Consider the following 22365-nt stretch of genomic DNA (forward strand, 5'->3'; position numbering starts at 1 on the left):
GCATCCTCATCCTATTTCAATAATTACTACTTGCTAAAAAAGCTTCAAACTTCCATAAAAAATTTAAATTTTAAAAATTAAAATTTTTAATGTATAATGTATAAATCGTTTTGGAGGGTGGTGGTATTCTCCTCCAAAATAGTTAAAAACATTTCAAGAACTTATGACGAGCTACCCTGTAAAGGAGAACCATACTGGTTCAGCTGTTAGCAAGATCCTTTAGAACAGACAAACATACAGACATCCTGTTACATTATTTTAACAATTTATATTTAGGATGTGTGTATTACTTAAATATAATTTATTAACTTAAACAGAAAGAGGGCTACTTATAGTAGATATTCAAAATAAGCTTTAAAACACAAAAAAATTTTTAAGTTTTAGGTCATGGAAAGGAAACAAGTTTGCAGGTTTTGTTGTATTTGTATCCTTTCCATGAACCAAAGTTTTTATTATAAGCGTTTTCTAAGATAGGCATTTGTTGAGTATAACCCCCCTCTCTCTCTCTCTCTCTCTCTCTCTCTCTCTCTCTCTCTCTCTCTCTCTCTCTCCCTCTCTCTCTGTTTTTCTTTCTCACACATTCAGATTTTTACCTGGGGGGTTAGTTGTTAAATAAATATTATTTAATGTATAAAAAGAAACCAAATATAAATTTATATTTTTCTATAAAAGGGCAGAAAAATAGCTTAAAACCAACAAACGACTTTTTTAATAAAAATAAAATAGCCTAAAACCTTTCCCAAAAACTATAAGAAGCTTCACTGTAAAAGTGAACCATATCGTTTCAGCGGTCCCTTCTCTACAGATAAAAAAAGCTTACAACTTTATGAATTAGGTATTTTCATTTAAAACTACCCTTCTGTACAACCCTTCTGTACGTAATTGTATGCAGGGAGGAAATGGATATTTGGCTTTTTATTACATTAGTTCCCAAAGTTAATGACATTTTGTTAGTTGGCTAATTAACTTTGGGGACTTTCATAGAATTTTAATTGGTTGGTTTATTACTTTGAGTGTCCAAATGTTTAAACCACCAAATATTGTTTACAAAATAGGTAATTTTGTGTATATTTTCATTGAAAATATCCATTAATTTATCGGCCATTGTCTTATGCCTCTAATTCCCTGGTTATTTATGTAGCAAGTGGGTTCGTGGGTGGTGCGTTAAGTGTGTGTGTGTTTTATACTACGATAGTGTGTGTGTGCGTGTGTGTGGCAAGATAAGTAAGGTATGTGTGTGTGTGTGTGCGTGTGTGTGTGTGTGTGTGTGTGTGTGTGTGTGTGTGACAAATTACAATAACTTTTCATTGGAACAAAAAAAATAATGTTTGTTTTTATGGAAAAACTTTAATAAAATGATTGAATTTTTTGCTGAAGTATATAGCAAATATAATACATTTTTACTTTTTAAACAATTTAATTCTTAAATATTATTCTTTCTATAGATTTAAACACTTTTTCTATTGTCTTTATACCAGCTCAAGCATACCGAAATTCGGTCAATAATTTTATTAAATAAACCAAACTTTTTCATTACATTTTAAAGAAAGTTCAAAGACAAATATTATTAGAGATGTATTATAAAAATATTTCCTAAGTATTGTTTTTTTTGTTTTTATCTGTGAGCGAAGAAATAGCTTATTATTTCATAATTTAATTCTTGCACAGATTTTAACATTATTTTCATGTGGAAATACTCTTTGCATTTTAAACTGATTTTTTTCTAACTTAGATGAACTTTTAAGGCATTATACTTTGAAAATTACTTTAAAAATACGAAAACAAAACGAAAATGCATTTTGAAAAATTAAATTCGCGATCACTTTAAAAATTAATCACATATTAAGATTTATGGTGGTGTAATATGCTTCCATTTGTTCATTTTGAATTTTACATATTTATGTTTGTCTATATAAATTTATTATTTAAGTATGTTATTTGATGTTCAGGAGATTTGTTTAGATAAAGGGTGAGCAAGAAAAAATGCGTACCTTTTAAAATTGAAATTACACGGCTTGTGTTAATAGTAGAAAAATGTTATGCATATTGTTAGAACCACTAGGAAGTCTTTTTTTAGGAAATATAAAAAACAATTCCTGTGCTACGTATAGTTTAGAAGCTACGTGTTAAAATGTCCCAACTGACTTAAAACTTGACTTGCGAGTAAATTTTGGGACATTTTACCATCTGGCTCCTAAACTATGTGTAGCACAGGAACTGTTCTTATATTTCCAAAAAATACAGTTCATAGCAGTTCTAACGGTATGCGTAACATTTTTCTAGTATTAACACAAGATGCACAATTTGAAATTTAAAAATGTAGGCATCTCTTTTTGCAAAATATCTTCTCTAATTTTTAGTTATATTTTAAAATTTACTCGCAAGTCAAGTTTTACAACAGTTGGGACATTTTAACACGTAGCTTCCTAACTATACATATCAGAGGAATCGTTCTTATATTTCCAAAAAATAGAGTTCAAAGTGGTTCTAACGATATGCATAATATTTTTCTACCATTAACACAACCTGTGCAATTTGAATTTTAAGAAGGAACCCATTTTTTTTGCTCACACTTTAGCTATTCTGTTTTTCATTGAATATTTGTCCACCCTCAGGCTTGACCACCTAACCATACATCTGACACTGATATAAAATCTTCTTGATGTCTGTACATCCTACTTGATTTCAATTTTTATACTTTAAAACTGAATAAAAACATATATTCTAAAGCACCTTTAATCAAAAACGCTTTAAAGTTGATTGTGGGCACTTCGAATGCCCTGGTAAAGATATGGCCTTCAAACCAATAACTCTATATCTCAATTTTAAAGGGTTTTGAAGCCATTCTTGCAAATTATACAGGTTGACTGTCGAAAAAGTATTTTTTAGCATCTGTAGCCCTTATTTCTCAATGAATTATTAAAAAAATGTATATGTCCTTGTTCACTATATATTTCCACATAAGTAGATATAAAAATATTTTTTAAACTCCATTAACACCGGAGATTTTTAGAGCTAAGTTTTGAAAAGGTGACTGAAGAAAAAGTAACTTTTAACATGAAACGACTTTTTTAGCAAAATTAAGGAAGAAATCCTTTTATTTTTGTTACTAGCAGAAACTTTATACAAAAATTAAATAAAAAATTTAGGTTTTGAGTAAAAGCATTTTTTGCACATATTTTTTGAGTCTTCTTAGTTTAATGATATTTTGAAAAACTTACTTATAAGGCAAAATTGTTTCAGATTAAAAAAAACAATTAAATCTTTATGAATATAACAGGAAAATTGTTTTTGTTTCATAATCCTAACTTTAATAACAAAAAAAGTTATAAAGAAAATAAAATTACAACATAATGTTTCTTTAGTCTAAAAAGCTTAATTAACCCCCTATTAATTGATTGAGATGTAAGAAAAGGGGTCGGAGCAACTGTCATAATTAATTCTTTTCATAAAAAAGGGTAAATAAATAACCTAAAATTTGCAAATAATCAATTGATTCTGTAGCATTTTTTGCCATTAAAAATTGATATTTTTTGGTGGAATAAAAAAAAAATAATTAGTTAACTTGTTTTTCTTTGTGTATCGTTATTCAGTTGCCAGAAAAACATAATATAACCATCCAAAAATTATGAGAAACAAAAAAAAGTATTTTTCTCAGTCACTTTTTCAAAACTTTAGCTCTAAAAATCTCCGGTGTTAATGGAGGTAAAATTAAAATTTTCATATATGCTTGTGTGGAAATGTACAGAGAACACAGATATAGACATTTTCTAATAATTCATTGAGAAATAGGGGCTACAGATGCTAAAAAATACTTTTTCAAGGGTCAATCTGTAGAAGATTCAAACATAAGAAAAATGCGCTAAAACTATTTCTAGATGTTGACACCTAATTTTGGAATTTTTATCTTACTGTTCTTTTTTTTTTTAAATCAAATATTTCTTTGTTGTTCTATTAATGGTCTTTAAAAAACGAAGAAAATAAGCCATTAATCATTAAATTCTGATAACTATGAGTGAGGTTAAATTGCTTTCAAAAAGTTCTCATAAAAAAAACACTTTAATAACTTGATATCATGATGCAACCAAACCTATCCCTGGGACATAAGACTTAGGTAATAAAAAAATATTGTTTCTGAATGATATCTTTCTATTATTCAGAAACAATTAGAAACTACCACAACTACAACTCTATCAACAACAACTACCACCACCACTACAACAACAACAACTCTATCAACGACAACTACCACTACTACTATAACAACTACCACCACTACTACAACAATAACAACTACCACTACTACTACTACAGCAACTACTACAACTCTATCAACAACAACTACCACTACTACTACAACAACATCAACTCCTACCCCATCAACTACCACTACTACAACAATAACTACTACCAATAGTAAAACAACAACAATAACCACCATTACCACTGCTACAACAACTACTACAACTCTATCAACAACAATTACTACCACTACTACAACTACAGTTAGAGAATGTACCAAAATAGGTAATAAAACAAATCAATAGACAGAGCATACATTGACTTCTTGTCCTTTAAAATAGATTAGACTATTCTGAATCCTACATAAAGATGTTTTGTGATTAAATCAAAATTTAAGTTAGAATTTCCACAGAAAAGAAGTAAACAAAAGGCCCAATAAATATTAAATAGAGTTTCATAGTTACATTTAATTATCTTTGCTTTTGTAGTATAATATAAAAATATTATTTAAAGATAAACGTGGTCTGGCATGGGTGGCATTATTTAATGAACTAGTAATAAAAAACTGTTCTGAAACTTCTAATTCCACAGGTGCAGTATACTGTCATTTTCAATGTTTAGGGTTTAGATTACCAAACTATAATATTAGAAAAAGAAATGGTTTATTTTTTTTAATTTAGTTTCTAGGTGATCCTTTCATAACTGTATTGTAAATGTAAGCTTGAATTTGTTTCAAATTTATCTACAGTTGATTAGTTTAAGTAAATAAAAAAATATATAAAAGTCAGTCTTCTAAAAAATATTTAGGTTGATCAAAATAAGTAATTTAGTATATATATGTTGCAGAGTTTATACAGGTTGCTGAAAAGTATTTTAGGGAAAGCAAAGAAAATGTTTTTTATGTAACTAAACCTTAAATGTACATAGAGATATGAGAATTAAGGTATTTTATTTTATAAAATATTTCAGAAGGATATTCGTTTTGGTTTTGTGATGGAATAATAGGAGATTTCAACAGTTCAGAGCCTGATAGGTAAGTTATTATCTAAAACCAACAATAAAAATATTAACATCCTACATTAAAATAAGTACAATGTTCCTAGAGGTTCTTTAACAAATGGCCTTAATAATTGTGGGATAGGTTAAAACAAAAATTATTTTTAGGAGCCAATGTTTTGAATCCTGGGTAGAGGACATAGACAACATGATAAATGAAGGTAAAAATATTTTAACCCTTACAGATTGGGCCCCAATTCCCACCTTAATAGATCGGGGGGGGGGGGGCTCTTTGAGCCCCCCCCTCTATCTCGGCTCCTGGTACAGATAAAGATGTAAAATTTTTTTCTGGTGGTTCATGTGTATTTTTAGAGAAAATTACTTTTTCTTGTCATAGCGGCCAGACCGCTCCTTAGCCGCTTTTTAGCGGCCAGCCGCTAAATTTTAAAACAGCTGTAGAGCGGCCAATTTTGCAGCTAGGATGACCAAATTTTAGGACGAACATTTATTTTTCATAACAAAAAAATTATTTTTTCTGATCATCGCCGAAAAACGGAAAATAACGGAAACCGCCATTTTCGGCGGTTATGTCGGCAAAACGGTGGTTGGCGGCACAAATTAATATTTTATCTGTTTATAATTGCTCAAGGATTTACCAAAAAAAATTATAGGTCTCTAGCTGTAATAGAAGCCACGATATTCATGATTTATATCTGTAGTAAAAGCCGGACAAAAATCGGTCATAAAATTGGTCAGGGAGCGGTCAAACGGTCATAACACCACTTTTCTCAGAAGGTCATTGATATCTAAGTATTCACCAAAAAAAATTTAGGTTTCTACCTTATACACAAAAGTCATAATGTAGAAATTAAGATTTATTACAATTTTTTCTAATTTTTTTTGCTACCCAACCGACTTTGACCGGACACCACGACCGACACAGACCAGATATCCTAATAAAATCAACTCTTGCCGACGTATAATTACTAAACTTAAAAAGTCATGAAGTTACAGCTCTCCAACTTACCTACAAAAAAAATGAGATTGAAAAAACTAGAGGGGGGGGGGCTCTTTGAGCCTCCCCCCCCGATCTGTAAGGGTTAAACTGTTATGTTCAAACAGTGATTAAAGGCTTCAAGTAAAAATTATGATTATCTTAAATAATAAGATTATCATTGTGTTGGTACAATATCTTAATAAAAGAAAGTACACTTTACATGACATCTCTGAATGGTTGATAGTTTTCCCAAAGAAGTAAGACATCTAAAATTCAAACTTTGTAAGTAAGGCAGCTATAGCTGTCTTGCTGTTATCTAAGTTTCACAAAATTTGAATTAAATTCTGATAAATTGAGAATAGTTATTTGGCATTCTTCTGTCTGTCTCTCCTTTTGTTTATCAGTGTGTTCTAAGGCAGGTAATTATATTTCTTTATAATTTTTTATATTTTTTGGTCAAAAATGAGATTTCTCTAGTGGCGTGCACAGGAAAGTTGCAATAAAACCCGATTCGGCATGGTTATAAAAGCCCAACGGGCGTAGGGACCCATTTTTGGGCAGTTTCCACCAGCATTAAAACCCGTTTTTTTTTAATACCCGGTTTTTTGGCCCCAAAAATTAAAAATGTAATTTTTGAATGCCTAAAGTGAGATGAACAGTTTCTAATACTACGATACGATCTGTAATTGAAAACTACATAACCTTATGTAATCTATAGAGCTACAAGTAAGATACAAAACGATTTATATCACATTTAGTGTTTTGGCTATAGGTACCACCCTTTTAATAAAACCCATTTTTGTTGAAAAAACCTGGTAAATACCCATTAAAACATGTGAAATATGTGCCATGGGCTGCCGAGCCGGGCCTATATAGAACGTAAAAAATTATTCAAAAATCATATAAAAAATAATAATTTGAATAAAACGAATTCACAAATGTATGTAGTTGGCAATAAACTTTAAATTTCACAAAAAAAATCAGCAACTTTACTACAGAAACAAAAAAGTTAAAAGGGGTATTTTAAATCACCTTGTTTTTCTTGATTTTCCAATTTTGTTGAGCTATACCAGCAAATGGAAGTAAGCAAAACTGCCTGCTCCAGGGGGAAATGAAAACTAGGGTAATAGAGGGGGGATTCATACTGTCAAATGATGCAATTAAGAAACTAGGAACCATTTTTTTTTGGTTTTCTGGAACTGGGCAATAAAAATTGGTTCGGCACTAAAACTTTACTTTACAGTTAAATAATCTAACACAATACTCTCAAGTCATGTTTTTAAAGGTTCCAATACAGACAATCAGATTGTTGATTACATTAACGAAGAATTGAGCCAGGATAACAAGGTATTGACTTTTTTCTTGAATCTCTAACCTAGAAAAGCTAAAGTAATTATCATTGTAAGTTATCTATTTTCTTATATTGATTAGGAGCAATTTGGAGGAACTATAATCAGATTAACAGAGGCATTAGATAAACTTGTGTTTGATGGACAAAATGAGTCCAGGTAAAGTTTGCATTAAATTGTTAAGCCAAATAAAGAGTTTTTCAGGAAGCCTTGTTTCTTTCATTCCTTCCTGTTGTTCTTGTTTAAAATACTGCTTTTCTACAATAAGCCTCAGATAGTAGGTAAATCTAAAACATTTGATTTTATATCCCTTTAAAGATCTGTCTCTCTCCTGATTTTGAGTATATTTTTTATGGAAAATGTAATTTAGAATTAAATTTTTTTGGGCTCTTGGCCATATTTGTTACAAGAACATATTACAGTTAATGTAACATGTAGTAGGCCAAATAATGTATAATAACTAAAAATATGTATTTTTAAAAATAGGGGGAGGTAGGTTGTGGTAAAATTCCATAAAGGTGTGAGTTTTAAAAATTTAAGATATAATTAGAATTCTAAAATTTACTATTGCAGTTGCTTTAATGGGGTATAACATAGATATATACTACAGTAAGACCCACAAAAAAGTGTCTTTTAGGGTATGCAGCCCTTATTTCTTAATGTATCATCAAAAATAGCATATATCCTTTTTCTCTATACATTTTCACACTAGCATATATAAAAATTTAATTTTATTTCCATTAACACCGGAGATATTTAGATTGTCATAAAATCCTTTTCATAAAAATTCATTCAGTAGTATTTTAGCTATTAAAAATTTATATTTTTTGGTGGAATAAAAAAGAAATAATTAGTTAACTTGTTTTTCTTTGTATATCATTCTTCAGTTACCATAAAGACATAATATAACCATCCAAAAATTATGAGAAACAAAAAAAAAAAATTTTCTCAGTCACTTTTTCAAAACTTGAACTCTAAAAATCTCTGGTGTTAATGGAGGTAAAATCAAAATTTTTATATATGCTAGTGTGGAAATGTACAGAGAATACAGATATAAGCTATTTTTGATGATACATTGAGAAATAAGAGCTATAAACCATAAAAGATACTTTTTTTGTGGGTCAAACTGTATATTGTACTATATTAGAGCAAATGCCATACAAAATTTAAAGTTAACCTTCTATTCTAAATTCTTAAAACTCACACTTTTACAGAATTTTAGCACAACCTACCTCCCCCTTTATATATAGTTTGGGTAAAAAATAACACTGATATTTCATTTCATGCAGCCTCTGCAGAATATTTATATATAGCTTTGATGCTGTTAAAGTGCCTGCCAAGCTCCCCATTTTAAAACGAATTGAAAATAATGAGGGCATATAAATATGATATTTTTTATGTACTATAGTGAAGATGGCTATGATACAAATTTTGTCAACACATACCTGAATGTGACAGATCAGATTTTTAGGTATAAAAAAGTATTCTATAAATCATTTATTTTATATTGAAAGATATCAAAGCTTTTTATATTTTGGTAGGGGTATGGTAAAAAACCTCTAAATGAAGATCACCAAAGGATATGGTATTATGATTATGCCAAACCAATATTTTTTTCATATCCAAAATCAATCAAAAATTAGTTATTACATATGTTAACAAATTGTAATGCACCATGGAAAATCTAATTAATAACATATCTAGGTCTTATCTTGGCTGGGAGGAAATTACTGATATGGAAACTAAAATGAAAACTGTAGTTAAAAATCTAGGTATGTATATGTAAAAGTAATTTTTATCCACTTTCATGTATTTAAATCTTTTTTATTTTTTTTACATTGTATTTTAGAAACAATTGATCAAGTGGGATACAAGCTGGGAAAAGCATTAGTCAATACTAAATCTAGGTAATCTCATTTTATTTTATTAAAGGGAGTGTGAACGTAAAAATTTCTCATCTGATTATCAAATCTTAACATTTTCTAAGCACATTTCACTACACTGATCAACCAAAAACGTCCTATTAACAAAAATATCCAGGAATAATGCCTTGATTTAATGGTATTTTGGGAGGGAAAAAGGAAAAAACAAGGAAAATCTGAAAGTTTTTGTTTCTTATAATGTTTTTAGGGATATTTAACTTGTCATATATAGTTGAAACAATTTACCTACTGTTAACGATTTATTTTATGATATAAAATTATCAATTAGTTTTTTAATTACGTAGTAATTAAGTAATAAAGATCTATTTTAGATTTGTATTATTGACAAAAAAAATACCTCACTGTCTCCAAAGGGTTGAATCTCAGGGGTATTTAAAATAATAAAATCCTTTTTTATTGTGTTGGACAATAAATAACCCACTTTGGAGAATTAGTTTACACATTTTTATCAGACTGTTTATAAAGGAATATTCCACCTTTATTATTTACAAATTTGTAATTAAAGGTGGGCGAGAGATGGGTCATCTAAAGTTACTTGGATACTAATAAAAAACCTGTTTCTAGCTTTGTTATTGTATTTGGTATTCAACATCATCAACATAAATATTTATTTCAGTCAACATATTAAAATACAGTGATAATGACAGATTAAGAATATTTACATATAGTATAAGTTTATTTGGATAATAGTAAAATATTGCTGGTAACGAATGCTTCCTGTTTCCTAGCAATATTACAAGGTTCCTGGATCTAGCATATCAAGAAATATTGCTGGAGCCACCAATGTTTAACTTTCCTGGTTGCTGGCAATGTATTCACATTCCTGGACTCTGGCAGGTTTGAAATATTCCTGTTAAAAAGCAATATTTCCCTTTTTAATTCCCATTACCCTTTTATCATACTTACCCCACAATTTGAGGTTGATACGATACACACTACTCAAAGCGGCTATTTCGGCATGTTTGTCTGAAAGAACAACGCGTTGGGTGGGGTGGGTAGGGGTCGTGCCACTCTGTAATAATAGGGGAGGAGCTAGGCATTCAGGGAGGTATAAATATAAATAAACTTTCAGATTTTCTAATAGTCAGTCATTAAGATTTGACGAGAGATGTTGTCGGTACTCAAAGCGCCAAAAAACAAATACATTTAAACACCAAGGGGGAGGGAATGAGAGAAAGGTGGGGAGGAGGCAGTATGAATATATGTCAAACCTTATGTTTTCAGTAATTAAAGTAATGCCAAAAAGTAGCCCAGAAATCTTATTCTATTATTTGTCTGTACCAAAGAATACCGCTGAACCGATATGGTCCTCCTTTATATGGAAGCTTCTTATTTGTCCCTAGATAATTTTAGGCTAATACATTTTTTAAAAGTCTGGGTTGGTTTTAGGCTATTTTTGTGCCCTTCCATATTCCTTCGACTATAGAGTCCCTAAATGCTAGGGGCGCAACCGATAGTCTTTTAAATAGATTAACAGGATGTTTGTGTGTGTGTCTGTCTGTACCAACAGATCTTGCTAACCGCTGAACTGTTTCTCCTGTTCTCCTTTACAGGATAGCTTCTAATAGGTCCAGGGAAGGATTATTACAATTTTGAAGGGAGGGAACCTAGAGAAATCGGCTCTAGAAAAAAATTAGACCACCCCCTCTGATGCATTAGAATATTTATTTCTCGTATTGTATTATAAACGGCTTTCCGCGGATATAGAATGTATAATTATAAGATTAAAACTAGTTTTTTTTAGCCCCATGGTGCCGAGGCACTGGCTAAAAAAACTGGTTTTAATCTTATGATTGTACATTCCTATATTCGTAGAAAACTGGATATAATACGATGCTAGACATAGTTTTTTTGTATGGATGAGAACCGGATCCTATCCACCGGATTCGAATGAATACGAGAATAGTTATTTCTTGTATCCTATTATAAACGGTTTTCCGCGGATATAGAATGTACAATTATAAGATTAAAACTAGTTTTTTAGCCCCGAGGTGCCGGAGGCACCGGCTAAAAAAACTGGTTTTAATCTTATGATTGTACATTTCTATATTCGCAGAAAACTGGATATAATACGATGCTAGACATAGTTTTTTTGTATGGATGAGAACCGGTTCCTATCCACCGGATTCAAATGAATACAAGAAAACTATTTCTAAAAATTTATTTTTTCAATATACTATTTTATAACTAATGAATATACCCAAAACTACCCTCTTCCCCCCCCCCTCATAACATTATTTCTCTAGAGATCTTTACTCCATTTTACAAGATCTAATAATCCACAGGCGCATACCAAAACTGCCACCGTGGCCGAACAGATTAAAATTACGGTGACACGGCACATCAACAACTACTACATGAACCACCAGGAGTCTCTCGACACAATCCATGCCTCCCTAAGACCGGAGTTAATCATAAAATGAATGAGCGAATTAAAATTTTATATTTCTGTAAATGAAATGCTAAGAAACAAGAAGCTTGCGTGGATCTGGAAATTGGATACTCCTTTTGCTGCTGATTTTAAGTCTAAGGTAAATTCTGGTCTCATACCAACACTTACTGAAGCCAAAACACAAGCTGGTCAGTTATACAGGGAACATTCAGAAACATACCAAGTCGACCGCGCAACCAAAGAGAGAGGCGGGAACGTGAAGAAAACCCGCAGTGGAACAGAGCAGGAATACAGATTAGGTTTGGCAGCTAAGAAAATCCTCTGTCCATTAAAGATAGTTGGATTTCAGGAGGAGGTGCAACAAATCCTTGATTTAGAAGAGGAAGCTCTGGATGTCCAGTATGCAGCAAGTTATTATGAAATAAGAACATTATTTCCAAATTAAATTGATGAAACTACCAGTTTCAAACAAAGTGCGCTAATTGCTGTATTAGCCACAAAACTAGGTTAGAATACTAACCGGCCCTTTTTAGGGCCAAAAATTATATCAAATTGAGATTTATCAATTAATATTATAAATAAAGCTACTTAATCTTTTTCTATAAATGTCTATTTCTTTAAATCATAATAAAATGGAGATTTCTTTCTGACATTTTCATCGTAATCAAAGCCCTATGGCGTAAGCTGTTGGGGGAGGGGGGTACGTGGGGGGTTTTTAAGAGCATTATAAATATTGCTCCATTTTGCTTCTAATTCACAGTAAACTGAAAACTCTGAAACAACAATGAGCTAAATTGTTCAAATGTATATATTGATTTGGAAAAGGGGAGGGAGGGGGAAAAGAGTATAAATATTAGGAATTTCTGTCTTTATCAACAGTAAAATACCCTATTTAAAGTGTTCACGAAGCTGGGAAAAAATTGATATATGTCACTGATTAATGTTTTTTAAGAGTACTATTTTGAGAATTAAGTCTTAAATACTTCCCATTTAAAAATAAATCAAACTTTAAAAAAACGAATTTATTCCCTTGAAAACATCGTTGTATTTTGAGTTTTATTATACATATCTTAAAACCTATCAAAATCGACAAATAACAATCTTTTTGTTGAAGTTTACTTGCAAATTTAGAGTAGAATAAATTCTTTTGTTACATACATATTAAACTAACCAAAAAAGTTTGTAATTTCTTTTTACGGGGAGATTAAATGATTTTTACCGATAATTGAAAAGATATTACCAAATATGGGTATAAGGTCAGCTGATTTATAGTTGTCGATTGTGTAACATAGCACCCTCATCCTATCTCAATATTTACTACTTGCTAAAAAAGCTTCAACATACTGCAGAGCTAAAAATACGATTAGGCCCCCACATAATTGGGGGATTTTACTATAGATTGAGAAAGTTTTTAGCTATTATGGTTTATTATTTTGGGGTAAAATTCTTGCTTAGATTATATTTGATTAATTAACTAAAATCTATAAAAGATATTTAAAAGAAACAATCTTTGAAACATGAATTAATTTGCTATAAGCGTTTTCTAAGTACAGCCAGGTTAAATCAAATACACACACACACAAACATACATAGGACTCCACAGAACTTGATTGTTTAATACTTCAAAACATGGAATAAGATAAAGAGCACACAAATTATATTCTTTTAATATTAATCTGTTATTCATGGATGTACATTAATTAAAGCAAGGCTTTTATCTTAATCCTAAACACAATGTAAAGATGGTTCCTGAGGTAATAAATCAAGTCAGTTAGCAATAAACCTATACAAAAATTTAAATAAAATAACATGTTTTTTCAGTTATGGGAATAAAATTATTTACTTTTTATAGCTATTGAAATTTTCCCGTACTGGTCCAAACTTACAACTTAAAATACACTGAAGGGACTGTGACTTTTACAATATTCAGTAATGTTTGGTTTCTATACTTCAACTTAACAAAATCCGTTGGTACCATTTGTACCACAAAAGATAAGGAGGGGGGACGGAGAATGGAAAAGGGAAACATGAATGGCCAATGTAAGTGAATGAGTGTGTGTGTGTGTGTGTGTGTATAATGACAGATATTTGATTAAATTCGACACATTACGAGATTATTTTACGATGATAAAATGCTTTTTTTTATGTAAATACTATAGAAAGACTGCTATATTTTATGCTGAATATGTGCAGCAAATGATATTTTTTTATTCTATTTAAACATTTTAATTCTTAAATATCATGCTTTCTACAGATTTAAACAATTTTTCTTTTGTCACTATACCTGCATAAACAAAGCGGTATTTGGTTAATGATTTTATAAAATAAACCAAACTTTTTTATTACATTTTAGAGAAAGTTCAAAGATAAATATTAATAGAGATATATTACAAAAATATTTTCTAAGTATCAATTTTTTTGTTTTTATCTGCAAGCGAAGAAATAACTTATTTTCTTTTAGTTTAATTGATGCTCAGATTTTAACATTATTTTCATGTGGAAAAACTCTCAGCATTTTAAACTGATTTTTTTCTAACTTAACTGAACTTTTAAGGCATAATTCTTCAAAAATTACTTAAAATATAAAAAAAGGTAAACGAAAATGCATTTTGAAAAATTAAATTCGCGATCACTTTAAGGATAAAACCTATGTAATTGAGATTCAATATTTATCAAAAAAATTTACTTTTATCGAAATATTTAGCTACAGCCAAAAAAAAACTTTACTATTTTATATAATACTAGCGGCTATGCCCCAAGAGGCCTCTAGGGGCACTTGAGGAGGAGAGAGTCAAATTTGATAATTCAATTTAACACACAGACAAACATCCTAGCTGGATCTTTAAATCGTTTTTATAGTGCGCTGAATCGGGGCAATTCAGAGGTGAACCGTAGGTGCGCTGGTGGTTAGCCACAGCGCGCCTATAAAACATGGATTTTTATAAGATTTTCGGCGCAGTGTTGTTAAATTGCCTGCGCACTCACTAAAATATCGATATGTGGCGATACAATTTTTTAACTTAAACTGGGTCAGTACGGTGTTTTATATAAAAAAAATATATAATTTATTTTAAAAATAACTATAAAATGTTTTCACGATAGTTTTGTAATAAAATATTAAACTAATTTTAAAAAAATATTTATTTATTAAATATGAATCACCCCGATTTAGCGCGGCAATGCCACTAGTTGAGTACCATTGCCGCGCCGGTTCGGCGCAACTGACCGCGCTGAATCGCCCATGCCATTTCAATTTAAAGATTGGTATTTAATAATTTGATGGCGCGCTGAATGAATCGCCCCGGTTTAAATCACCTATAAACGATTTAAAGATTTTTATTATAAGGACTAGCAAATTTGCCGCTAGCATCTAGGGGCTATGTATTTAAACGTTGGCAAAAAGTAGTCTAAAACCATGCAAAGGTTTAAGAAATCAAAAAAGCCTAAAACAATCATAAAGCTAAAATCATTACTCCAAGTAGCCTAAAACCATGCCATGTCCTATACGAAGTTTACTTTAAAAGTCAAAATAAATCAGTTTAGTAAATATTGAAATCTTAAGCTTTAGACAGAAAACCCTACTACTTTATATAATAGGATAGCGGTAGGAGGGGAAAAGTCGACCTCAACCCATTTTTAATTTAAGTTTGAAATTTTTTTTTTAGGGAGGAGGGGGGGTGAAGACACCCTCCCCAAAAATAGTTTGAAACCTTCCCTGGTCCTATAAGAAGCTTCACTGTAAAGGAGAACAATATCGGTGCAGCGGTTAGCGAGATCCTTCGGGACAGACAAAAAACGCTTTATAATAGGAAAAGAGGACTAGAGGCCTCTTTAAATGTTTGTATTTTTATTTCAAATATCTAATTTGAAAATAGTTTTTCTATGTTGCGTTCAAGTCTCAATACAAAATTAAAAGAATTTTTGATTTTTTGTGATTTCTCTTGGGAGGTTGGTGGTACCCTCACCTAAAATAGTAGTAAAACAGACACAGACAGACATTGTTCTACTTTGTATCTAAAGGCTTTATATTTGAAAAGCTAAGAAGAGGCTAAAAATAGCCTAAAACTATAATAAGATGGCATAAAACTTTCCCGAGATATGTGTAAAGCTTCAATTAAATGAAGACCTCAATCGGTACAGTAGTTATTGAAATCTTAAGCTCCAGCCAAAAAAAAAAACTAACTACTTTATATAATAGGATAATAGTCTTAAGCAAAATTGAGGAAAAAGTAATGAAATTCATAAATTGAAAATGGACAAAACATATATCCAATATTTAGAATAACACCATAAATTTCCGTGTATATACATGTGCCCAAAGAGAAGATATCTTGTAAACAGCTGGCCCCCATCTCTATATTTATCGGTTGGGGGGGGGGGGGGGGGGTGTCAAGTTTCTTCTAGGTCCAGGGAAGGTTTATAACTATTTTGGGAGAAGTTGAACACGAACTCATCTTACAGAAATAATTCTAGCCTATGTAAAATATCACCCCCCCCCCTCCTAGACTAAAAAACAAAAGTAAAAGTTTGACTATCCCTCCCAGCCCCTTTTTTAGAACCAAAACTTTCAACCTGACTTTCCCATTTATTGTACAAGCCTTAAATTTGAATTAAAAAATTGCGCGTCAGTTATAGAAAAAATATCATGCGTGTGTGTGGTGTGTTTGTGTGTGAGTAAAAGATGATGCAATTGTAATTTAAAAAGGGGTAACCTTTTTGTAGGCGCTATAGTTCTTTCCTCCAAAACACAAAGGAGAGGGGGGAGTGTCTGCAAGACTGTTAAGTACTTTTGAGTGGTATAACCACAAATTTGGCGCGTTTTCATAACATGTGTTTTTCTGATTGGATGGGAAGCTATTTTTTTAAGCAAAGCATGTAAGGTCGGTCATTCAATAAAACAGGTCAATAAAACAACATAGATTAAACAACTATTATAAAAATTTAATTATAAACTCAAAATGATCAAATTTGTTGCCCTAAAAAGGGCAAGTTGAGATTTATTCATAGCATAGAGCTAAATCTCTGATAATGTTGGCAAAGGCATCTACAGAATTTCCTCCATTTCGGTTTCTCCACATATGTTCCTCAAGGTATCCTTCTAGATGCTCGAACTGGATACCTCTCATTCTCTTCAATTTAGATTTAACTTGTGCCCAATAAGATTCAATTCCTTGTGTGTGATTTTGTGTAATTCGACATACAAAATTAACACTATGATTGACTACACCATGTTCAAGGCCAGGAATTGTATCTATATTGTTGTATGCGCGCCACTGGTCCGAGATCACCTTTGTGCCAGGCTTCACATACTGTTGTATTATCGGTAGAAGCGTATCAGCATTTCTGGCCATAACAATCTTCATCACGCCATGGGCATGGCTGGTGGGGCTGGCGCAACTGATGAGACCAAAGACCCACTTAGGGTTGGGGCCAACACGGCCCCTGTGATATTTTTGTTTGTGGCGAAAATAGGACTCATCGATCTCAACTATAGTTCCCGGCCCGCCTAGGGAGGGGCCATTATACTCTACAGTAAACTTCCATTTACACAACATACGAAGTTCACAGAAAACTAATATTATTAGTTTGGTAGAGAGGCCTGTTTTAATTTTGGTAGATTTATTTGGTTCATCAATTGCCCATAGGTAGACTAAATGAATTAAATCCTGAAGTTGAGTTTTGTTAAACTTTGACAGGAAAGGGGATGAGTTTCTACAGGATAACCGTTTATTCTGATTACAATCCTTTTTTTTTACAGATATAAACATAACCATCTACTTGATATTTAAAATCAACTCTTATTAAGGCCATTCTACTGTCACATTTTGGACACGGAATTGAATTTTGGATTATTCCATGTGTTATAAGAAATGTAGCTGCTGGCAAGGGATTTTCTGCTGTCCAAATCGAAACGATTTCTCTGTAGTCCATGGTGGAGTGAAAGTGAATAATATTAAGATAAAAAAAACTTTATTTATAGGTCAAGAACCCCCTCCCCCACCCCTTCCTCCTACCCCCATTAATAATGCAGAATAAGTGTTTGTTGCTAGTTTCAAATCAGAAACCACTGTCCCTTTTTAACCTTTGCTCTTTCCCCTTAAGAAATTAATAAAAAGGGTATGGGGTAAAAATTCCTGTAAGCCAGTAACATTCATTAATTGCTGGTAACCTGGAAAATTTGAAGATTGCCAGCTAACAGGAACCTTGGATTTAGGGGAATATGTGTGCTGCTTGATTCAGGAATCTTGTAATATTGCTAGGAAACAGGAAGCATTCGTTACCAGCAATATTTTACCATGAACTGCAGTAGATCCGTTTATTTAAATCATTAATACTAAATAATAAACACAAGAATATGTTGCTAGAGGCAGGATCTAACGCAAACATAGAGTGCAAGCTGAAAATTATATAGTCAACAATTTTTGATTATTAACCCTAGGAACATGCGGTGAAAGGATCAAGCCCTATACAAAAAAACTTAATATAAAATATACAGATGTACTTAAGTAAATGGAATTTAAGAAAAAAAAATTTAGTATTTTTATTATAAAACTCAGGAGCAAAAGGATAAGGGTTAAGGTTAAATGTTAAAAAGTTTTAAAGATTACAACAAAACATAAAAAAAGCAGTTGACAGCGATGTAGAACATTTAAGACCTAGCAAATTTTGCTTTCTAATTAAAACAATTTTGATCACAGAATAATAAAATGACAAGAAATAAGTTAAGGTAATATTCTAACCAATAAGTTCAAATTGCATTTAAATGGCAAATATGACAAAGAAGTCTGTTGCAGTTTGTTTCAATATTTTCAATCAATGTTTTTTTCAAATTTTTTTAAAATAAATTATAATTTGGCTTATTTTTTAGATCTTTTAAAATTTCTTCATATTTATTCCATGTTTTTGGTAAAGAAATAAAAGGCAATCTAGAAATTAGGGCAAGTCTGGAAAATGGTATAGCAAAGTCAGCTTGAGTTCTCAAAGCATAAGGAATATTTCTATCTTGATTCAAAGTCCAATAATTGCTTATTCTAAATGATTTAGGCTGCAAATCCTTTATATAGAGATACATATAATTTAATTAAAAATAATCCACAAGTGCTGGAAATGGCAAAATACCCAACTTTTTAAATAAAATTCCTGTGTGAGAATTATATTTGGCATTAGAAATACATCGAATAGCTTTCTTTTGTTGCTTAAAGATGTCATTAACAAGGCTATCATATGTTGAAGAATATGCTATAATTCCATAGATTAAGTGACAATGAAAAGTTGAAGTTCAGGATTTAATATTTTTTGACATTTGCGTAAAACAAAAAGTGATTTTGAGAGTTTTGCATTTAATTGTTTAATATGGTACCTAAAATTGAGGGCTGGATCAAAATAAACCCCTAGAAATTTTATAGCAGGTATTTCAGATTCATGGTTGACAAATTCTAATTTTCTAATGAGTTGATCATTAGGGGAAAGACAGTCAATATTATTTTCATTAATGTAGATATTTATTTCATTCCATGGAATTAGATGAGGGGAGGGATAAACTTAGTTTTTAAAGGATGTAAAGACATTTTGTTAGTGCAAAACCAAGTAGAGACTTTTTGCAACTCTGAATTTACAAATGTGACCAAATCTGCTAAATTTGGCCCTGAGGCAAGAAGAGTAGTGTCATCACAAAAAAGTAAAGAATATAATAAAGTGGACTTTGGTAAATCATTTATGAAAATTATAAACAGAATTGGGCCAAGTATCAATCCTTGTGGTAAACCTAGAGTAATTTCACTAATTTAAGTGTTGAACTTATTGAATCAATACATACAAATTGTTGTCTATCTGTTAAATAGTTTCTAAACCAATTTAGAGTGGACCCCCTAATTCCTATCTTTTCCAATTTTTTACACATTATGTCTACAGGAACCATATCAAAGGCTTTGGTTAGGTCGCCAAAAATACCAATTGTATATTCATTATTATTAATTGCAGTTGAAATTTAGTTTAGCATGTGAATCATAGGATGAATTGTAGAATTTCCTTCCTGAAAACCAAACTGATTAGGGTGAATAATGTCATTCTCACTTAAATAGTCTTTCAATTGAATTGAAACTAATTTTTCCAAGATTTTACTAAAAACCAACAATTGATTAATTGACCTGTAATCATTAAGGTTTTCAGGATTTCCACCCTTTTTAAAAACTGCAGAAACTTTAGCAATCTGAAATTGAGAGGGGACCAAACCATGCCTAAGAGATAAATTAAAAATATGTGCTAGTGGCTTAGCAATTAGCGACAAAACTATTTTTACAAATTTAGTGGATAGACCAGTAAAATCTTTGCTAGATTTGCTTTCAAGATGGCTAAAAATTTGCATAATTTGTTCAGGGGAAGTTAGATTGAAAATAAAATTTGCTTGGACCTCATCTAAATAAATGTCAGGGGGGTGATCGGTTGGTGGAACTGACTGCTGAATATTAGTAGTTACACTTGTGAAATGTCTATTAAAATTTTCAACAATTAGTTCAGTTTGATTTATAATATTACCATTTATATTCAAAGATTTAGGTGAAGAATTATTAGCCCTCCCACTCTTATTACATGCCTCTTTGATAATTTCCCAAGATTTTTAAGATTGCCTAGATGTGAAATAAGTAGCTTACTATAGTGAAGTTTCTTCATTGCTCTAAGTAGTTTATTATAAAGATTCTTATATTTATTAAAAATTTGTTTATTTTCAACTGAACGGTGTTTAGAATAAATTGAATAGAGTTCAATTTTTGTTCGCCTGGATTTTAAAAGGCCCTTTGACATCCAAGGCTATTTTATGTATGTTTATATTAAAGCGAATAGTTTTTTCTTCATAATGGGCATCAAAAAGTTTGAAAAAAATCTCATGAAATTTGTCATAAGCTATTTGTGGGTTTTGTTGCTTGTTAAACGTACCTTGAAAGTTAGCCTGTTGTAAAAGGGTCTTAAAAGAATTTATATTTTCATCAGAAAAAATTCTGGTTTTTATAAATTTGGGCCTATTTACAACTTTAGAATTATTTAAAAAATGAAAAGGTGCATAGTGATCAGAAATGTGTTTAGTTATTATCCCTGAAGTCATTTAAACTGTTTGTCCAGATATGATCTATTAACGTTGCACTACTTCTATTAGCATGGCTCAACATTCTTGTAGGGTGATTTATAATTTGTAAAAAACCAGAGGCAAACATGTTATCAATAAATTCTTGAGTTTTTCTATGATTTTTAAATTGTAGAATATCAATATTAAAATCTCCTAATATATATACTTTGCTATTATAATCTGAACCAAAAAGAATTTCTTATTTTATTAATTTCATACATAGTTTGATGGGAGATTAATATGAAAAAGAAAGAACACTTTCACACTTATTACCTGGTTGAGCAAAAAATAGTTTAGCACAGGCTTGGTTAGGTTTTAAACTTGGTAGCCCTTCAGGGTTAGGCAAGGAATAAGAAACTATCCATCCCTTATTTTCAATCTATTTTAAAAATAATGTGGGTAATCAGTGCTCAACAAGCAATTTTTGTTAAATGATCAAGAAGAGTAAAGTTTTATACAGCAAAAAGATTTTTTATAGTAAGTAAGTATTGTCATTGAAATACAAATATGGAAAAAGGCTATTATAACACTTTAATAAGTAGTTGTTTCAAATTTACCATATGATGTTGTGATCCTTGTTTTATCAGTATATTTGTCTATGGTCCATGTAAAAATTGTACACACTCAGCAAGAAATGTAAACTCACTATTACAGTTAGAACATTTTTTTAGTTACCAAGAGAGGGATATTACATTTGAAGTAACAGTTATCTATTGCATCATATTATAGATAGCTTTCTGCTGATATTAAATAACCATTTTTAAACCGAAGGCCCTGGGTAACAAAACTGGTTTTTAATTTAAAATTTTAATCGTGAGAAAACTTGCCTTTCATACAATTTTTATACATGATTTTTCAGTATGGGTGAGAATCTGTTATAATTCAACGGATAATAATAGCTTTTGCAGAAGTACTGGAATTCGGGTTATACATAAGGACAGTTAAATTATACATTATTTTAGTAAGCTTACTTACTGTCTGACAATATTATTTAAGTATGTTCTTATTTAGAAAATTACATGGCTTTTTACATTGATAATATAAAGTAATGTTTAGTTAACAAAGTATATAGGACTATGTTTTATTGGATAGATTTAGTAAATATCCATATTATTGCAATTAGAACATCTATAATCAACCTCTCTTCACCTCCTCCATATAAATTATGGAGGTTAAGAACAGAGAGCGAGAGGACAATGGGCTGCTTATTACACTAGTCTCCAAAGTTTTATAGTAACCTTTTCTTATTCGTTGGCTTTACCACTTTGAGGACTTTTAATTGGTTAGCTCATTATAGTTTAAATGTAACTATACATTGGTTTAAA

General features: G+C 30.9%; 1 protein-coding gene across 1 annotated transcript in view; it reads left to right on the plus strand.

The window, feature by feature from the left end:
• The window catches only part of LOC145329296 (adhesion G protein-coupled receptor L2-like), a 46595-nt gene that overhangs the window by 16372 nt on the left and 7858 nt on the right, over positions 1 to 22365 (plus strand). Inside the window, exons 9-17 of the mRNA XM_080173357.1 lie at positions 4161 to 4527; positions 4756 to 4833; positions 5212 to 5275; positions 5407 to 5459; positions 7521 to 7582; positions 7667 to 7743; positions 8993 to 9055; positions 9289 to 9356; positions 9434 to 9491. Of these exons, the coding sequence (XP_080029483.1) occupies positions 4161 to 4527; positions 4756 to 4833; positions 5212 to 5275; positions 5407 to 5459; positions 7521 to 7582; positions 7667 to 7743; positions 8993 to 9055; positions 9289 to 9356; positions 9434 to 9491 (890 nt within the window). The remainder of the gene's footprint in view (positions 1 to 4160; positions 4528 to 4755; positions 4834 to 5211; positions 5276 to 5406; positions 5460 to 7520; positions 7583 to 7666; positions 7744 to 8992; positions 9056 to 9288; positions 9357 to 9433; positions 9492 to 22365) is intronic.

The sequence above is a fragment of the Acartia tonsa genome, chromosome 10, assembly GCF_053477335.1.
Source record: "Acartia tonsa isolate MP-2025a chromosome 10, ASM5347733v1, whole genome shotgun sequence".
Lineage (NCBI taxonomy): Eukaryota > Metazoa > Arthropoda > Copepoda > Calanoida > Acartiidae > Acartia > Acartia tonsa.